Here is a 20,241-nt window from a genome sequence, read left to right as displayed (position 1 = left end):
CCTGATAGAGGAGAGGATAAGGACTTTAATAAAGCCAAACAGGCTCTTGTTACTGGCCACTTTATTAGGTACACCTTGCTAGTACCGGGTTGGACCCCCTTTTGCCTTCAGAACTGCCTTAATCCTTCGTGGCATAGATTCAACAAGGTACTGGAAACATTCCTCAGAGAGTTTGGTCCATATTGACATGATAGCATCACGCAGTTGCTGCAGATTTGTCGGCTGCACATCCATGATGCGAATCTCCCAGTCCCCCACATCCCAAAGTGCTCTATTGGATTGAGATCTGGTGACTGTGGAGGCCATTTGAGTACAGTGAACTCATTGTCATGTTCAAGAAACCAGTCTGAGAGGATTCGAGCTTTATGACATGGCGCGTTATCCTGCTGGAAGTAGCCATCAGGAGATGGGAACACTGTGGTCATAAAGGGATGGACATGGTCAGCAACAATACTCAGGTAGGCTGTGGCATTGACACGATGCTCAATTGGTACTAAGGGGCCCAAAGTGTGCCAAGAAAATATCCCCCACACCATTACACCACCACCACCAGCCTGAACCATTGATACAAGGCAGGATGGATCCATGCTTTCATATTGTTGACGCCAAATTCTGACCCTACCATCCGAATGTCGCAGCAGAGATCGAGACTCATCAGACCAGGCAACGTTTTTCCAATCTTCTATTGTCCAATTTTGGTGAGCCTGTGCGAATTGTAGCCTCAGTTTCCTGTTCTTAGCTGACAGGAGTGGCACCCGGTGTGGTCTTCTGCTGCTGTAGCCCATCTGCCTCAAGGTTCGACGTGTTGTGCGTTCAGAGATGCTCTTCTGCATACCTCGGTTGTAATGAGTGGTTATTTGAGTTACTGTTGCCTTTCTATCAGCTCGAACCAGTCTGGCCATTCTCCTCTGACCTCTGGCATCAACAAGGCATTTTCGCCCACAGAACTGTCGCTCACTGGATATTTTCTCTTTTTGGGACCATTCTCTGTAAACCCTAGAGATGGTTGTGCGTGAAAATCCCAGTAGATCAGCAGTTTCTGAAATACTCAGACCAGCCCGTCTGGCACCAACAACCATGCCACGTTCAAAGTCATTTAAATCACCTTTCTTCCCCATTCTGATGCTCGGTTTGAACTGCAGCAGATCGTCTTGACCATGTCTACATGCCTAAATGCATTGAGTTGCTGCCATGTGATTGGCTGATTAGAAATTTGCGTTAACGAGCAGTTGGACAGGTGTGCCTAATAAAGTGGCCGGTGAGTGTATTTCTCACCAAAGAAAAATGTGGACTTCAAAGTTTACAAATTCAGACAATCTACCCAATCTGAAAATGAAACAGTTGGGGAATACTACGTTCGCCTATGCACACTGGCTGCATCCTGTGAGTTCCCTGCTGCTGATGCAGAAATCAGGCGTCACATCGTACAAAGCTGCAGATCACACAAGCTGAGAAGGCAAGCTCTCACCGATCCCACAATGACACTGACAGAACTCCTTGAAATAGCCAGGCTGACTGAAGCGTCTGAACAGCAAGCACTTGAAATGGAAAAACAAATTGACACTGGTTTAGATGGTGTGTTGGCAGTGCGCCATCCAGAGCGAAAGAGCCAGCAGCAAGCCTGGCAACCGGTATCAACAGCCCGAAATGCACGCACAAGCGAGTGTTTCAATTGCGGTGGACCATTCCCTCACGAAGGCAAGTGCCCAGCATATGGACATGCATGACGCAACTGTGGTAAAAGAAATCACTTTTCGAAAGTGTGCCGGTCACAACCAAGACAAAATTTGAACTCACTGTCGTTGGATGACCCCTCAAACTCTGCTTACTCACCTCACTCCCACTGTGATGATATCCTAGCAGACCTAAATGGTCCAAAAGTGTTCTCCAAACTCAATCTAATGGCTGGCTACCACCAACTTAAACTCCACCCTGACTCTCGCTACATAACAACCTTCACTACACACGTGGGCCTGCGACGCTACAAGCGTCTCAACTTTGGGATATCCTCAGCTGCAGAGATTTTCCAAAACACCATCAGAGAGGCACTATCTGGCATCCCAGGTGTTTTGAATGTCAGTGATGACATGCTGGTGTACGGTGCCAACCAGCAGGAGGACGATGAGAACCTGGAGAAGGTCCTCACGCGCCTCAGAGACTGCAACCTGACACTAAATGCTGACAAGTGTGAATTCAACAAAACCAAGCTGGAGTTCTTTGGTTGTGTGTTCTCAGACCAAGGCATTTCAGTGGCCCTCATGAAAGCTGCAGTAGTCAAAGAGACCACAGCCCCACAAAATCCTGGAGAGGTCCGCAGTTTCCTTGGCCTTGTCACTTACTGTGGTCGCTTCATTCCAGATCTAGCTACCCTGACACAGCCCCTCAGAGAGCTCACAAAGAAGGACCAACTGTTGAACTGGTCCCCTGCACACCAGGCCGCATTCAACACACTCAAAAGTACCCTGAGCAGCGACACAGTCTTGGCCTACTTTGACCAATCAAAACACACAGAAGTTGTCACGGACGCAAGCCCTGTAGGCCTTGGGGCTTCTCTTACCCAAACTGACTCTGATGGTAGACTACACACACTCGCCTACGCCAGCAAAACGTTGTCACCTGTGGAAAAGAGATACTCACAGATTGAGAGGGAGGCCCTAGCTGTGATTTGGTGTTGCCTTCACTTCCAACTCTATCTACTTGGATGCACTTTCACAGTCATTACAGACCACAAGCCACTCGTGCCCATGTTCAACAAGCCATTGTCCTCCCCTCCCCCCAGAATCGAACGCTGGTTGCTGAAACTGCAAAACTTCAGCTTCTCTGTGGTCTACAGGGCAGGTGTCCGTAACCTAGCAGAGTATTTCTCCAGGCACCCTGTTTCCACACCTGAGTCCAAGGACACGCATACCCCTGAGCTGGCTGAAGCCCATGTGTGCTTCATCATCAACCACAAGCAGAGCCCTAGAAAGAGAGAGTTACGTCAACTCCGTAGACGTCAGTGGGCCAATTATTTAACAGCAATGGCGGATCATGGGAGCCCCGGATAGTTCCAAACAGTGCGCATAGAATATGTGTCACTTTGTAATATATCTATATCTATATATAAATGTAAAAATCTGAAAATATTGGTTAGTAGTTACCAGAAATCGCAGCTAAGCAGTTCACTTAAATGACCCGCCACGCTTCGTTTGGAACTATTCGGCGGCTACATGAACCACGTGACCCTCTCGCGTTCTGACCCCTCACTGACGCAACTCTCTCTTTCTAGGGCTCTGACCACAATGTGCCCCATGCCATGACACTACAGGAGATTCATGCTGCCACACATTCTGACCCGTGCCTCCAAAGGGTTATGACTGCTGTCAGGACTGGACAGTGGCACACTCTTCTGGAACAGACAGCGGACATGTCTCCAGCCCAGCAATCAGTTCTCCGGTGTTCTCACACAAACAAATCAGAGCTAGGGTCGTCTGCATCAGATCTCCTGCTGAGAGGCAATAAACTTGTAATACCTTCCTCACTGCACAACCGGGTGATAGACATCGCCCATGAAGGCCACCAGGGGGTGGTGAAAACAAAGAAACTACTCTGGGAGAAAGTGTGGTTTCCAGGAATCGACCAAAAGGCAGAGGACTGCATCAAAACCTGTCTTGCCTGCCAGGCAGTAACAAACACGACACAGTCTCACGCACCACTTCAGATGACTCCTCTGCCAGCTGCACCCTGGACTGAAGTGGGTATTGACTTTTGCTCCTTGCCAAATGGAGAGTGCCTACTTGTAGTGATGGATGATTACTCAAGGTTCCCTGAGGTGGAGTCAGTATCCACCACATCCGCCAAAGCTGTAATACCAAAGCTAGACAAACTCTTCCCAGCATATGGCATTCCAGAAGTCATCAAGAGCGACAGTGGTCCACCGTTGCAACTCTGAAGAGTTCTCCAGGTTTGCTACGTACCCGGGAGTCCACCACAGAAGGATAACTCCATACTGGCCCCGAGCAAACGGCGAAGTGGAAAGATTCACGAAGACCCTGAAAAACCCCACTCCGGATTGCAACACTGGGGCACAAAAACACTCAACAAGAACTGAATCGCTCCCTGCGAGCATACAGAACAACACCGCACTGCTCCACTGGGACGCCCCCCACCACAGCAGTGTTCGGTAGACAAGTGCACACAACACGGCCCAGTGTCCAGTCCACAGTCCCGGACGAGCTCATGAGAGCCAAAGACACACAAGCGAAAGAGAAGATGACAGAGCACAATGACAAACGCTTCTGTCGTGCCTCCTCTGCTCTGAAAGTGGGAGACCACGTGTTGGTCAAAAGATGCGACCAGACAACAAGTTCCTATCCCCTTTCCGTCCTGATCCGTTCCACGTCATTGCAGGGAAAGCAACAATGATCACTGCACAACGCGAGCAGCAAGTGGGGACAAGGAACACGTCACACTTCAAGCAAGTGCCCCCTCACCAGCTCGACCTACGCCCGCCGCTACTGAACACCACAGCATCATCACAGCATCATGCCTCAACAGACCGAACCCATAGGTGGTCCTAGCGGGTTTGCCCACACCGACACGGACAGGGCACCCCCAATGGCACCATCGGGCCCAGAGACCCCTGGCATCCCTCGCTACCCGCGGAGGGTAGTTTGGAAGTGGCCAGAGTACCTTAAAGACTTTATACTAAGTTAAAAGAAAAAAAAAGTTTGTAGTCACAGAAAACCGTTTGTTTCTGATGTTGCACACTAAAAAAGGAAGCAGAAAAAAGAAACTGTTGGTAGTCAAAGAAAAACATGTTTTGTTTATTTTGATATCCTCCCTTTTTGCCAAGTATGTTTTCTCATTTTGTTTGGGAATGTTGGAGGGATGTGATGTTCAGAATACCTCTTTAAGAGAAGCAGGGGGTTATGGGGCGAGTACGGAAGTAGGAGGCGAAACAAGCATGTATGCAGAACACATGGCATGGATGTATGAACGACAGAATGAGAGTGGTAAAATAAAGCCCCAGTTATTCGTTCACACAGTTGTCCCGTGGATTTGTGGACATCAGTACACCTGCAGTCACTGTATTGTTTACAAGGGTGGGGACACCTGCAGTCACTGTATTGTTTACAAGGGTGGGGACACCTGCAGTCACTGTATTGTTTATAAGGGTGGGGTACCTGCAGTCACTGCACTGTTTATAAGGGTGGGGACACCTGCAGTCACTGCATTGTTTATAAGGGTGGGGTACCTGCAGTCACTGTATTGTTTATAAGGGTGGGACACCTGCAGTCACTGTATTGTTTATAAGGGTGGGGACACCTGCAGTCACTGTATTGTTTATAAGGGTGGGGACACCTGCAGTCACTGTATTGTTTATAAGGGTGGGGACACCTGCAGTCACTGTATTGTTTATAAGGGTGGGGGTACCTGCAGTCACTGTATTGTTTATAAGGGTGGGGACACCTGCAGTCACTGTATTGTTTACAAGGGTGGGGTACCTGCAGTCACTGTATTGTTTACAAGGGTGGGGACACCTGCAGTCACTGTATTGTTTATAAGGGTGGGGTACCTGCAGTCACTGTATTGTTTATAAGGGTGGGGTACCTGCAGTCACTGCATTATTTATAAGGGTGGGGTACCTGCAGTCACTGTATTGTTTATAAGGGTGGGGACACCTGCAGTCACTGTATTGTTTATAAGGGTGGGGACACCTGCAGTCACTGTATTGTTTATAAGGGTGGGGACACCTGCAGTCACTGTATTGTTTATAAGGGTGGGGTACCTGCAGTCACTGTATTGTTTATAAGGGTGGGGTACCTGCAGTCACTGCATTATTTATAAGGGTGGGACACCTGCAGTCACTGTATTGTTTATAAGGGTGGGGACACCTGCAGTCACTGTATTGTTTATAAGGGTGGGGACACCTGCAGTCACTGTATTGTTTATAAGGGTGGGGACACCTGCAGTCACTGTATTGTTTATAAGGGTGGGGACACCTGCAGTCACTGTATTGTTTATAAGGGTGGGGACACCTGCAGTCACTGTATTGTTTATAAGGGTGGGGACACCTGCAGTCACTGTATTGTTTATAAGGGTGGGGTACCTGAAGTCACTTGAGACTGACCAGGTCTCTTAGATGATGATGAAACAGTTCTCTCCATAAACGTTGTGTCCAGATGACCTGATTCCACCTTCTGTGATTTCCTCGCCTGGATTCATCGAGACGCTCAATGCCCCTTGTCATAGATTCTTCAAGTCTCTGAACACTACTGGAGGGATGGACACCGTTCTTCCCAAAGCTATTCCCTCGTTTGGAGTTTTGATGATGTTGATGGAGAGTGCTGTCTTAAACGTCAGCCATACATCTCCCATGGGTGTTCAGTTGGGCTGAGATGTGGTGACCGTGAAGGCCATAGCATATGATTTACACCATTTTCATGCGCATCAAACCATTCAGTGACCCCTCATGCCCTGTGGATGGGAGCATGGTCATCGGGGAAGAGGCCACTCCCATCAGGGGAGAAATGACTCATCGTAGGATCCTTCATCATAGGATGAAGGTGATCACTCAGAATAACTTTGTATTGGTTTGCAGTGACCCTTCCCTCTAAGGGGACAAGTGGACCCAGACCATGCCAGGAAAATGCCCCCCTCAGTAAGACAGAGCCCCGGACCCTCTCACTGTAGGGGTCAATCATTGACGTGTGTCCTTTGTTTTGTCACCTGTCTGTACTCTGTAATAGGAGCTGACTGTCGGAGTCAGTAGGGGGAATTATAGTGGGATGAATCGACCTTGTATTGCAGTGAGAGTTGGTCTGTATCTGTCTACCTGTTGGTCTGTCTCTCCACCTCTCTCTGACATGAAGTCTCTGTCTCTCTCTCTCTCTCTCTCTGTCTCTGTCTGTCCCTCTGTCTCTATCAGACCTGGTTTAAACACACACTACATGTCTCTGTCTCTCTCGCTGTCTGTCTCTCTCTGTCTCTGTCTGTCCCTCTGTCTCTATCAGACCTGGTTTAAACACACACTACATGTCTCTGTCTCTCTCGCTGTCTGTCTCTCTCTGTCTCTGTCTGTCCCTCTGTCTCTATCAGACCTGGTTTAAACACACACTACATGTCTCTGTCTCTCTCGCTGTCTGTCTCTCTGTCTGTCTCTCTTTCTCTGTCTGTCTCTCTCTTTCTGTCTCTATCAGACCTGGTTTAAACACACACTACATGTCTCTGTCTCTCTCGCTGTCTGTCTCTCTGTCTGTCTCTCTCTCTCTGTCTGTCTCTCTCTTTCTGTCTCTATCAGAGCTGGTTTAAACACACACTATGTCTCTGTCTGTCTGCCTGTCTGTCTGTCTCTCTCTGTCTGTCTCTCTCTGTCCGTCTCTATCAGACCTGGTTTAAACACACACTATGTCTCTATCTGTCTCTCTGCCTCTCTCTCTCTCTGTCAGTCTGTCTCTCTATCAGAGCTGGTTTAAACGCAGTATGTTTCTGTCTGTCGCTCTGTCTCTCTGTCTGCCTGCCTGTCTGTCTCTATCAGACCTGGTTTAAACACACACTACATGTCTGTCTCTCTGTCTCTATCAGACCTGGTTTAAACACACACTATGTCTCTGTCTGTCTGTCTGTCAGTCTGTCTGTCTGTCTGTCTGTCTGTCTCTCTCTGTCTGTCTCTATCAGACCTGGTTTAAACACACACTATGTCTCTGTCTGTCTCTCTGCCTCTCTCTCTCTCTGTCAGTCTGTCTCTCTATCAGAGCTGGTTTAAACGCAGTATGTCTCTGTCTGTCGCTCGTCTCTCTGTCTGCCTGCCTGTCTGTCTCTATCAGACCTGGTTTAAACACAGTCTGTCTGTCTCTCTGCGTGTCTGTCTGTCTCTCTTTCTCTCTATCAGACCTGGTTTAAACACAGTCTCTGTCTGTCTCTCTGCATGTCTGTCTGTCTCTCTCTCTATCAGACCTGGTTTGCTCGCTCCTGTTCTCTGGCCGACTGTTCCACCAACCTTCAGCTGTCAACTCAACTACTATTACCTCAGTGAGTACATACACACTGAGACACACACTTGTGTGCACACACATACACACACACACTGACACACACACACACATACACACACACACACAGATACACTTAGTGAAAAAGTCCATGGCCATGAGGATGTAGCAGTTACCCCTCTCTGTGTGGGGGAATGGAATGGAATGAGGACATCACACACACACACACACACACACACACACACACTGACACACACACTTGTGTACATACACACACACACACTGACAGACAGACAGACAGACAGACAGACACACACAAATCCTTTTTCATTGACCTGTTGGCTCAAACCACTTCCAAGGGGCTACTTGTTTTCCCCTGTAGTTGTATCGATAGGCGGTCTGTTAGCCAAGTAGCTGATGGGTGCTCCCGTCCGCCGTCTCACTAGTGCCAAGTCCTCGTCCGTTATTGAGGGGTCCTTGGAAAATAATATCAAAACATTATTAATATCAAGATGGACTACTGCTGAATATGTAAAGTATGTCATTTTGGGGGGAATATGACAGGTCATTCCAGGTAGTCAGTGACAGTCCAGTTAACTTACCTGCTCCCGGTGTAGTGACAGTCAACCGGTCTCCACTTTCCATCCCGTCTAGCCTTGGCGACCACCACCGGTGATACGGGCACAGCCTTTATTTTACCACCTCTTGGTTTGTGCCATTGTTGTGGCAAACTGGTGCAGGACTTAGCTGACTCTTCTGTTCTTGCCTTTATAAGATCCAGTGTATGGATCAAGCCCACGATGTGTGAGCAACATCCTGGTGCACTTTAAACAAACGGGAAAGTGCAACTGAACTCCCCTGATCCAGCTGGCTAGCCTGGCTAGCTAAAACATAGCCTAATGTTAGCTAGATCTGAAAGCTAGCTAGTAGGCTATATGGACTCATAACTAAATGTCAGCTTAAAATACGACTTAAAATACTACTATCTATATTGTCTTACCCTGCTGTACACGAGCATTGTTGTTCATTTATCTCCTTGTCCTTAACGTGAGTAGTTAAGACGTGGGTGGGGTGCCTGGGTCTTATATTGGGACCTGTAGGCTTTAGCCTCCATTTTAATTTCCCCTTCGTTCACACGCTGACAACTTATATCGTGGATGTAGCTTTCCAATGCATATTGCAAGCCTTTCTGTCTACTTCTCTCTGATATCTCCTTGCTTTTCCAGAAATTGGATGTCAATTCACCTGGAATATCTGTCACTGACATGACAGTAAATGCCATGTTTAAATTTCGCGGACGGACAATAGCTTGCCAGGCGTAGCAGCAGTAACCAAGGGGGGCGGGGCTTAGCGAAGGGTCAATTGAATGAGGACATCAGTCCCCACTCTCTCCATGGAGCATCCCGCTGGAAACTGTTGTGCAGGATGAGATCTGTCTGGCCCACATCATCCTCTGATACTGAAAACAGTCCTGGAACTTCAGCAGAAGTTGCCACAGAAGATCCTGTTATCTGTGAGTCAGTCCATCACAACTTTTCTGCCAGACCTCCTTCACGGCAAAGGCGCTTCCCACTGTCAGGCAGCGCGGTGGGGCCTAGGATAGACCAGCAGAAGGCAGGGTGGAGGACGGTGCGGATGGCTCACTGGGGGAAGTGCAGCAGGCCACCGTGTTGGCTGTTGTCTCAGTTGCCAGCACTGCAGTGATGTGGGTCATGGGGCAGCCTGGCTGGGGCAGCCACTTAGACATCTGGATGACATGTCCATCTGGAAGTGTGAGAATTCCTCTGCTTGTGTTAATGATACAGTCCAATGCCCCAAGAACATCCAGTCCCAATATACAGTCCTCCAGGTTCACGACCCACACCGGGCAGCAAACAAACTTCTTTCCCACCCTCAGAGTCATGAATGCCTCCCCACCATGGGAGTCCACTCTCCGATGACTCTCTGAAATGTCACTATGGTGGGGAAACAACTGTTCTATTTTTCACCACATCAGGTGTTACCAGAGTTGCTGAAGGCCCAATGTCCACCAGCGCATAGCAGCATGCCCCCTCAATAGTCACTGGGGCATACCAGCAGTCTCTTATCCAGGTTTACTATGGTGATAGCTAGCCTAGCTAATCTCCTGAGCTACCACGAGTTTGGACTTTGGTTTTTAAAGCCAGATCACTGATGAGTCAGATGAATTAGTTTTACTTAAAATAACTACAATTTTACTTAATAAAAAGGCAATTGTGTATTTTAAATGAAATATCACTGTTGCATGTGCGTAGCTACTGCTTTCCAATGCTAGCAAGCCAGCTAAGTCTATATAAAACAGTAGCTAATGTTAGCTAGTGTCTGCGACACTGTAGCTATTCATCCATAGAGATAACATTATATTTAAGATGTTAATTCTGTGCATTTATCTGTGCAAGCGATTGATAGCTTTGCTAACTAGCTAGATAATTAACGTTAGCTAGCTATGAAAACTCACCTTCCTGACCAAAAGCCTTGTCTTTTGTTGAAACAACCAATTTCATCAGCGTGTCCTCCTCATATATTTTTTTTAATCCCCTCAAAAGATCTACGCGAAGGGAAACTGTGAAAATAGCCTTCGTGGGCTTCTTTTGAATTTGCCGCCATGTCTCTTAGAAGGTTAGCTAGGCTAGCTAGCACCATATCAACGAAATATGCCCAGCGAGATTTGCCTCACTTCCATCTGTAACTGTTCCCGTATCTCGCCACAACTGCAGGGCCTGGAGGAAATGGTCTCTGGCTAATTCACTCTGGATGGCAGGGGGCATGTGAGCATAGGTTCGGTGAACCAGTCCCTCAATATTGTTGGCGAGATCCCTCAGCGGCTTCCTAGGTCATCGCTGTCAGCTGCACAGTTCAGAGCGAAGCAGGCTAGCTGCTGAGCTAACTCAAACTGCCTCTTTAGCGCTCCAACTAAAGCAACATTGTCAATCCTATCATCAGGGCTTAGTAGTAGCAGGCTACACAAAGCATCACTGGTAAGGCACATTGCTAGTTGGAGGGCTTTGTCTTCAGTGGACCACTTATTGGCCAGGGCTAACAGTTCAAATTGTGTATGAAACACTTCCCAGTGAGCGTTGCGGTCATATCTGGGGGCTTTCATTGAGGGTGGCAGAACTTCTCCACACGGCTCAACATGTTTGGTCGTGTCTGTACTTCTGGCCACCGCCATTTTCTCACAGGTGGCACCTTCATCACCGGAGCGGCCAGAGCAGCCCAAGCCGGCCTCGGCAGCCAGTCTCACAGTCATTTCTCTCACCCACTCTCTGTACTCCGCTGTTCTCCAAGCCGTGGCAGCGCCAAACTTCCCCGTTTGTCAGTTTCCTCCTCACACTTGATTTTGGAACAGTCTCCCAGCAGCATCTTTTCCACCACAGAATAGTCACAGCAGTCCCCTGCTAGCATATTGTGGAGAAGTCAGCGAATGACGGTGAAAATTTAGATGAAGCTTTTTACATCTGACACCAACTGTAGCGTCCCTCAATAAGAAGGCTATAAGACATGGGCTGGTTTCACTTGCACTTCATTAGCAGCAGTACCCAGGCTACTGTGGGGCATAGTCGATGCCAACACAACAAAACGTTTCTCACTTTACCGTATGTTGGCTGCACTCGCAACCTGCTTGGCTCCCGGTTATCATCTAACTCTCCTCCCCAGAACTAACAGGAACAACACAAACATCCTCTCTACCTCTCTGCCAATCACAGGTACGCCATCTCACCCAAACCACCCCATAGGCAACTGAACATGACTGACAGGCCTCACAGCTTCCAAACATACAGCGTGCTCACTGAAGTCCCAGAAATCCCAGCAACCACAACAAACTGTGACAAACCAACATGTCACCCAGGCCATTACAGTATAAATAATAAAAGTAGTTTCTTTATTTTTTTACAATAATTTCTTGAGGCGCCTGGACACATGGCCCAAGTGAAGTTCTGGCATAAAGATCATGGTTTAATGGTGTAATGACTAGTAGTTATCATGTTATTAACCATACCAGGCTTGGCTACTGACTCTAGCTGTGGTTGTGATTGTAGGAACCATAGTGGTCAGCAGTATTTTGCTGTGGGGGATGCGAAGACCATCATGTTAAATACAACAGTGACAAACTCTGGAGACGACGCCTTCCTGCCACGCCTGTCAGTTCGATTCCCAAACAACGTTCACTATGTCAAAGTACTAGATAACGTAAGTTAACCAGAAAAAGACCATATTTACCATGAACTACAGAACTGCTTTGTTTTAATTATCATTGTTTGTTTGTGTGTGTGTGTGTGTGTGTGTGTGTGTGTGTAGGAGGACAGCCTGGGGAATTGTGATGTAGAAGAAGATGTCAGCAAGACATCAGTAGGAGTCGACTGCAGCGTCTCCAGCTTCTACTTACCTGCTCAGGCCAAAGTAGGCTGAGCACAAGTCCTCACTCTGACATGCTGAACTTCTTAACTAATCACACTCTGATGTTCTGAAATCTTAACCAATCACAGTCTGATGTTCTGAACTTCTTAACCAATCACACTCTGACACACTGACTTCTAAACCAATCACACTCTGATGTTCTGAAATCGTAACCAATCACACTCTGACACACTGAACTTCTTAACCAATCACACTGATGTTCTGAAATCTTAACCAGTCACACTCTGACATACTGAAAGTCTTGACCAGTCAAACTCTAATGTAATGAAAGTCTTAACCAGTCACACTCTGAGTGGCAGTAGGCATTGTCTTATTCCCCACCTGTGAATGGGACAGAATGGAGGTGCAGCAGATAAAATGCTTTGCATAGATTTGGCTCTTGAGGGGCGTCCTGACGGATGACCTAGGTGAGGAGGAGGGTTGTTTAGCTTAGGTACAGTACAAACTACCATTGGTGTAGACCAGTTCGGTACCAGAACCTCCCAGCTCACCTTGCTTCAACACTGAGTGCTCAGCAATCTAACATCAACCAAAAGTTTGGCAGAGAAACAAAAACCTTAGCATGCTGTGACTTGTACATCGGGGAAACTAAACAGACACGGGCCAAGAAGATGGCACAACACAGGGGAGGTAACACATCAGGCCAGGACTCCACAGTCTACACCCATCTACAGGCCTATCCAAAGGAGTTGAATCAAGTGCAACTGGACTTGGTATATATCCGTGAAGACGTTTCGCCTCTCATCCAAGAGGCTTCCTCAGTTCGTGCCTTTCTGACTAGACCAAGCTAGTCTGACTGGCTGGTGATGAGACTCAGATATTTATCCTCTAGGAGTCGTTGTCAGAGCTATAGATGTCCATGGCTCTTTGTGTCCCGATGTTTACCAATGCCCGTCACTAACAGAGCCATAGATATGAGTGGCTCCTTTGTGTACCGATGTTTGGCCGCGCCCATCGTTATCGGAGCTGAAGATATGCGTGACTCTCCTGTGCTCCGATGTCCAGATTCGCCCGTCGCCATCGGAGCTATTGATTTGCATTTGTTTAGCAGCGACGGTGGTTGGGGGTGTTAGTTTCGACTTCATTGTTCAGTGGTCATGAGAGTGGTTGGAGCCGTTAGTGAGCGACTGTTGTTCTTGGAGGCTAGGCTTCTTGAGTCTCCTGGGTAGAGATGAAAGGACGGCATTGTAAGTGGGAGATAGGTGGTGTCGCAGACCTCCTCCTCTGTTGAGGGATGTTTTTTCCAGTTTCGCATAGATGTCTTACTTCACTCCTCTTTCAAACCATCTATCTTCTCTGTCCAAAATGTGTACGTTGCTGTCCTCGAAGAGTGTGTCTTCTCCTTTAGGTGTAGATAGACTGCTGAGTCTTGTCCTGAGGAGCTTGGCCTTCTGTGTTGGGCCATCCGTTTGTGTAGTGGTTGTTTGGTTTCTCCTATGTATAGGTCAGTGCAATCCTCATTGCATTGTACAGCATACACCAGATTGCTTTTTTGGGCGTGTGGTACACGGTCTTTGGGATGAACCAGTCTTTAGCTCTGACATCTATAGCTCTGACAACGACTCCAAGAGGATAAATTCTGAGTCTCATCAGCAGCCAGTCAGACTAGGTTCGTCTAGTCAGGAAGGCACAAACTGAGGAAGCCTCTTGGATGAGAGGCGACACATCTTCACGGATATATACCAAGTCCAGTTGCACTTGATTCAGCTCCTTTGGATAACCATGACCTGGATGAATGAGAACATTCACAGACATCTACAGGCCACGACTCCACAGTCTACACCATCTACAGGCCAGAACTCCGCCGTCTACACCATCTACAGGCCAGTGGCCACTCTTTCAGCGTTGATATGGAGGAACGCTGGTTTGAACAGGGAGTCAAAGAGGCCATCTATGTGAAGAGGGAACGACCATCCCTGAACTCGGGGGGGGGGGGGGTGTTTAAGAATACATCTGTCACCATCTTACAATGCTGTAATGCAACTCTTCCCCAACCCTCTGTGAATAGTACACATGACCATTGTAACTCTAGTTAAGGGTCACGCCCATATTTGCATATGAAACTGGTGGTTGGTTTGGGTGGTTGTACCACTGTATTGTTAATAAGGGTGGGGACACCTGCAGTCAGGTGAGACTGAAGAGGTCACCTAGACGATGACGAAACATAGTATCTGCCAATAAATGTTGTGTCCAGATGAACTGATTGACCTTTCTGTGACTTGGCATGCAAAATTGTTTATATGTGATTTTTTTTCCTCTGCTTAAAAAAAAACAATGATATACTTCCTGTTTCCTGTAGCTGAATATCAGCTTCCTGTTGGACGTTAGCCAGAATAGCACAGCCGGTGACATCGTCATCTCTGTCAACACTAGTGGGTAAGGACACTCACCCACCTCCTCTATCTATCTGTTTATCTATCTATCTATCTCTACAAGTATGCATTCATCCATCTATTCCAGGTGCAGATGTCATGTCATTAGTTAACATTTAAATAACAATATCAGCAGTTAAGTAACAGTTTATTTATATATTTATATAGCACCTTGTAAAAGTTACAAAGTGCTGCACCAGATACAGATACAGAAACAGAAACAACATACATTAGAGTTATATACAGTGCATACAGTACATATATACATTAGAGTTATATACAGTACATACAGTACATACATACATTAGAGTTTTATACAGTACATACAATACATATATACATTAGAGTTATATACAGTACATACACACATTAGTGTTATATACAGTACATACATCACTTACATACATTTTAGTTACATAGTACATACAGTACAGTGCATACATACATTAGAGCTATATACAGTACATACAGTACATATATTAGAGTTATATACAGTACATACAGTACTTAGATACATTAGAGTTATATACAGGAAAATATAAATTAAAGCTTGTTTACAGGGAAGGAAAGTCAGTAGAGATGGTTTTGAGAAGTTTTTTAAAGCTGTTTACAGACTCAGCTGATCTAACGGAGTGGGGGGACTGTTCCAGAGGGATGGGGCCCTGTTGGCAACAGCACAGTCACCCTTGGGTTTGAGGAGGGAGTGGGGTATAAATAAGAGACCCTGGTCAGGAGATCTGAGTGGCCTGGAGGTGGAGTTGGGTTGCAGAAGTTGGGAAATGTATAGCGAGGCAGGACCAGGTAGGGGCGTGTATGTGAGTAGTAGTATCTTGAAATCTGTTCTATACTTTACAGGGGGCCAGTGAATGGATGCAGGATGGGTTGGACATGGGATCTACAGTTAATATTGGGTAGCAGCCTGGCTGCAGCGTTTTGCACAAGGTGCAGGTGGGACAGGGCTGCTCGGCTTAGACGGGAGGAAAGAGCAACTTGCACTACTGCCCAGTAGTGAAGGCCTGTTCCAGAGTTGGAAAAAGCACAATTGGTCAAACCTGTTTATGTGTGGGTCAAAGTTCAGATTTTGGTCAAAGATTACACCCAGATTTCTGGAGGAGGTTTTAACATTGGTGGCCAGTGGGCTGACACAGGGTTTCAGTTCTGAGACAAATGTATTAGATCTAATAAGGAGAACCTCAATGTTGTCTCAACTGAGCTGAAGGAATCTGAATGAGATCCGTTCCTTAATAGCAGCCAGGCAATCAATCATGAAGGTATGCTTCACTTCCACCCACCCAGTGCCTGTCTTAACTCCTCCCTGAACTCCATAGTCTTACTTCTTCAACGTCCATCATTTGATCCTTGGCTCTGCCTTCACGCTCTTCCTCTTCTTGGTCTCCACTCATCCTACAGACCACCATCCGATGCTGCCTAGCTACGTTCTCCCCTGTCACCACCTTGCAGTCTCCAATCCCTTTTAGATCGCACCTCCTGCATAAGATATAGTCCACCTGTGTGCACTTTCCTCCACTCTTGTACGTCATCCTGTGTTCCTCCCTCTTCTTGAAATATGTATTCACCATAGCCATTTCCACCCTTTTCACCAAATCCACCACCATCTGTCCTTCCACATTTCTCTTCTTGACTCCATACCTTCCCATCACCTCCTCATCACCTCTGTTCCCTTCACCAACATGTCCATTGAAGTCCGCTCCAATCACCACTGTCTCCTCCTTGGGTACCCTCTCCACTACGTCATCCAACTGACTCCAGAATTCTTCTTTCTCTTCCATCTCACACCCAACTTGCGGGGCATATGCGCTGATAACATTCAGCAATACACCTTCAATTTCCAGCTCCATACTCATCACCCTGTCTGACACTCTCTTCACCTCCAGCACGCTCTTGACATACTCTTCCTTCAGAATTACCCCCACCCCATTACTCCTCCCATTCGCACCATGGTAGAAGAGTTTGAACCCACCTCCGATACTCCTGGCCTTACTCCCCTTCCACCTGGTCTCTTGCACACACAGTATACCTACCTTCCTTCTCTCCACCATGTCAGCCAGCTCTCTCCCTTCACCAGTCATAGTGCCAATATTCAGTTTCAACTCTCACCTCCACACTCCTACCCTTCCTCCTCTTTCACTGCCTCTGAACTGTCTGTCTGCCTGACTGTCTGTCTGTCTGTCTACCTGTCTTTGTCTGTCTACCTATCTGTCTGTCTGCCTACCTGTCTGCCTGTCTGCCGGTCTTTCTGTCCACCTGTCTGTCTGCCTTCCTGCCTGTCTGTCTGTCTGCCTGTGTGTCTGTCTGTCAGTGCTAGAGCCAAATACGTTTCAACTAGAGTTAAATATACAGTTTAAATTATTATTTGAAGGAACTATTAAATTGAGTTATTATTGATTTGATTGGCGATGGCACCCCCTCGTGCTCTGGCCTGGTACTGCATCTATGAAATAAAGGAAGTCCATATAGATAGGACGTGAGCTCTGCCAAGCCAAGGGTTTCTAGTCAGATGGGCAGTGTGATGGTTTTTTGACAAGCCGTATATGTAGCCTTCAGTGATAGACTTGGAAGGAAAACATTAGAAGGAAAGGAACCAACATCAGAATCGTTTCATTGGCCATGTATGTTTATAACATACATGGAATTTTACTGCAGTTTAGTGGCTCTCAATGTACCTGCGTAGAATAACAACACAACAACTCTTCAGGAATACATACAAGGAATCAGTATATACAGGTGAGACAGGAAGGCAGTGGTGCAGTGATACAGAGCTGCTGCAGTAAACATGTTTGCAGGTGACTTACATACATGAGGTATGTGGCCATGACAGAACATGCATGTACACGTACAATGTACAGTACATCCAGTGTGCTTAGATATATTATGACAGTGTTAAGTGTTCAACAGCCCGTGGAAAGAAACTGTTTTTATATCTGGTTGTTTTGGGGTACAGTGCTCTGTAGCACCTACCAGAGAGGAGGAGTTTGAACAGGTTGTGACCAGGGTGTGATGGGTCTGCAGTGATGTTGCCTGCCCGTTTCCTGAGTCTGGGGGTGTATAAGTCCTGAATGGAGGGCAGGTTGGCACCAATTACTTTCTCTGCAGACTTAACTGTCTGCTGTAGTCTGTCCATGTCCTGTTTGGTGGCTGAACATATTTTCTTTTAGCAACCTGCTGAAGTACTCCACCATCTCTACTGTGCTACTAGGTTCAGTGTGTGTCTGCCTGAAGCTACCCGCTCCCACTGGGAACGTGGCATGTTTATTGTAAAGGATTTCAGAAAACATGCCACTATAGTCAGGCTCTCCCACTGCTCTGAGGTCAGCATATTAAACTCAGATCCACTCACAGAACGGTGTACACTTGCTGCGTTCATACTAAGCTCCTCGCTTCCTGTCAGGAAGGATCTTGAGAAGTCGAGCATTGTGTTTGTACTCAGACTGAAGCTCTTATATGTCAGTGCGTGTTAAAATGGGTTTTTTAGGACGGTTTAGTGGTTCTAAGTGGACCTCTGTTTTATTGTCCAAAGAGCTGCAGGCTTCCTTCCTCTGCTGCCTTCAGTCTGTGCTGGGCTGAAGAGGAAGTGGAAAGGACGTCCCTTCACTGGGCAACATTAGACTGCATTGTTAAGCCGGACATGAATCTACACATGGTAACCTGCTATTGTGTAGTAACGAATGTGGGTCATTTGAGCTTTACATTTGAATTGTACACACAACTCACTCCACTCAAGATAGCACGCATACAGTCTTTGGTAATATGGTCATGGTTACAAGCATTATCCTGTACACATGAGACTGAAGGTTGGGATGGAATGTGAAATACTGTCATCAGCATGGCAGCAGGGCAACTGTCCTAAGCTCATATATCAGACTAATGTTAATTTCTCCCTTCACCAGCACAGTTGTTTGGAGAAGGTTGATTTGGGAATGTGGTTGCACTTTATTTTCGGGGGTCAGAGGGGGTCGGAAATTACCTAGTAATTTCCTAGTAATAAGGTGATAATTATCACGTAATTTCTTAGAAATAAGGTTGAAATTACCTTGTGATTTGGGTTAGGGTTAAGGTTTAGGGTTAGGGGTTAGGATTTAGGTTTAGGGGTTAGGGTTAGGTCAGGGTTAGGTTAGGGTTAAGGTTTAGGGTTAGTGTTAAGGTTTAGGGTTAGTGTTAAGGTTTAGGGTTAGGTTAAGGTTAGGGTTTAGGGTTAGTGTTAAGGTTTAGGGTTAGTGTTAAGGTTTAGGGTTAGGTTAAGGTTAGGGTTTAGGGTTAGGGTTAGCTGTAAAATTACCTGTAAAAACTATCACCTTATTACTACGAAATGACTAGGTACGTAATTTCCGACCCCCTAAAATAAAGTGTTACCAGGAATGTCCATCCCAAAACTTCAAAAGAAAAACAGGAAATGGTTGTGTATTGCCTGCTGTTGGAGAAATGAGAAAAATCAATTGTTATCACATAACTCCTTTCTGACTGTCTTTTTCCACTTGAAGTGAGCATTCCACTATTAGAACTTTATTTTAAAAACTGTGTTCACAAATGAACACAGTCCAACACTGAACCTGAAGATATTACTTTAAAAAGGAAAGGACCTGTCTTAAGACTTTGGTTTAAAGATGTAGTAACGTATGACTTTCACCTGCAACCTCCTGTCCTCTCCTCTCTCCTCCTGCAGGGACAATTATGAAAGAGAAGATTTTCTCCATGACAACTCAGCTAGAATTGTACTGCCCCTTAGATACGGAGTAGACCTCAGCATCCATGGGTAACATGCACACATCAACACTCTCCTCCCAGTGTCCCAACACTGACCTTCACACTTCAACACCTGCTATTGCCTCACGGCTCGGCTGCCCCGGCTGCCTCGCAGCCCAGCAGCTGCCTTGCGGCCTGGCGGCTCAGCTGCCTCATGGCTCGACTGCCTCGTGGCCCGGCTGCCTCGCGGCTCGGCCGGCTGCTACGCGGCCCGGGTGCCTCCCGGCCCAACTGCCTCGCAGCCTGGCTGTCTCACGGCTCAGCTGCTTCGCAGCTCAGCAGCTGCTTTGCAGCCGGACTGCCTTGTGGCCCGGCTGCCTCGTGGCCCGACTGCCTTGTGGCCCGCCTGCCTCATGGCCCGCCTGCCTTGTGGCCCACTCGTGGCTTAGCTGCCTCACGAATTGGCTGCCTAGCGGCTCGGCCGCCTCGTGGCTCGGCTGCCTGGAGAGGCTGCAGGGAACATGTGACTGTCTTTATAAGTCAGTGTGCTGAACGCTTCTACTGACACTGACAAACAGTAAATGTATATCAGCTACTAGTTAGCTCACAGCTATGACACCCACTTCTGTCATGTGACTGCTAGCAGGCTGCAAGCATGTCATCCATATGTGCAGAGGGCCTATTACAATAGTTGAACTGTCTGTCTTTGTGTCTGTCTGTCTGTCTGTCTGTCTGTCTGTCTGTCTGTATGTGTGTCT

At 47.1% G+C, this 20,241-nt stretch overlaps 1 protein-coding gene across 1 annotated transcript in view; it reads left to right on the top strand.

Moving 5' to 3' along the window:
* Positions 1–20,241, top strand: part of itga4 (integrin alpha 4) — a 108,295-nt gene that overhangs the window by 65,049 nt on the left and 23,005 nt on the right. The window contains exons 17-21 of the mRNA XM_056289679.1: positions 7,937–8,013; positions 12,032–12,182; positions 12,291–12,392; positions 14,710–14,786; positions 19,464–19,553. Of these exons, the coding sequence (XP_056145654.1) occupies positions 7,937–8,013; positions 12,032–12,182; positions 12,291–12,392; positions 14,710–14,786; positions 19,464–19,553 (497 nt within the window). The remainder of the gene's footprint in view (positions 1–7,936; positions 8,014–12,031; positions 12,183–12,290; positions 12,393–14,709; positions 14,787–19,463; positions 19,554–20,241) is intronic.

The sequence above is a fragment of the Lampris incognitus genome, chromosome 11 (assembly GCF_029633865.1).
Source record: "Lampris incognitus isolate fLamInc1 chromosome 11, fLamInc1.hap2, whole genome shotgun sequence".
Lineage (NCBI taxonomy): Eukaryota > Metazoa > Chordata > Actinopteri > Lampriformes > Lampridae > Lampris > Lampris incognitus.
Note: the sequence above shows the minus strand (reverse complement) of the source record. Positions and strands in the feature narration are given on the sequence as shown.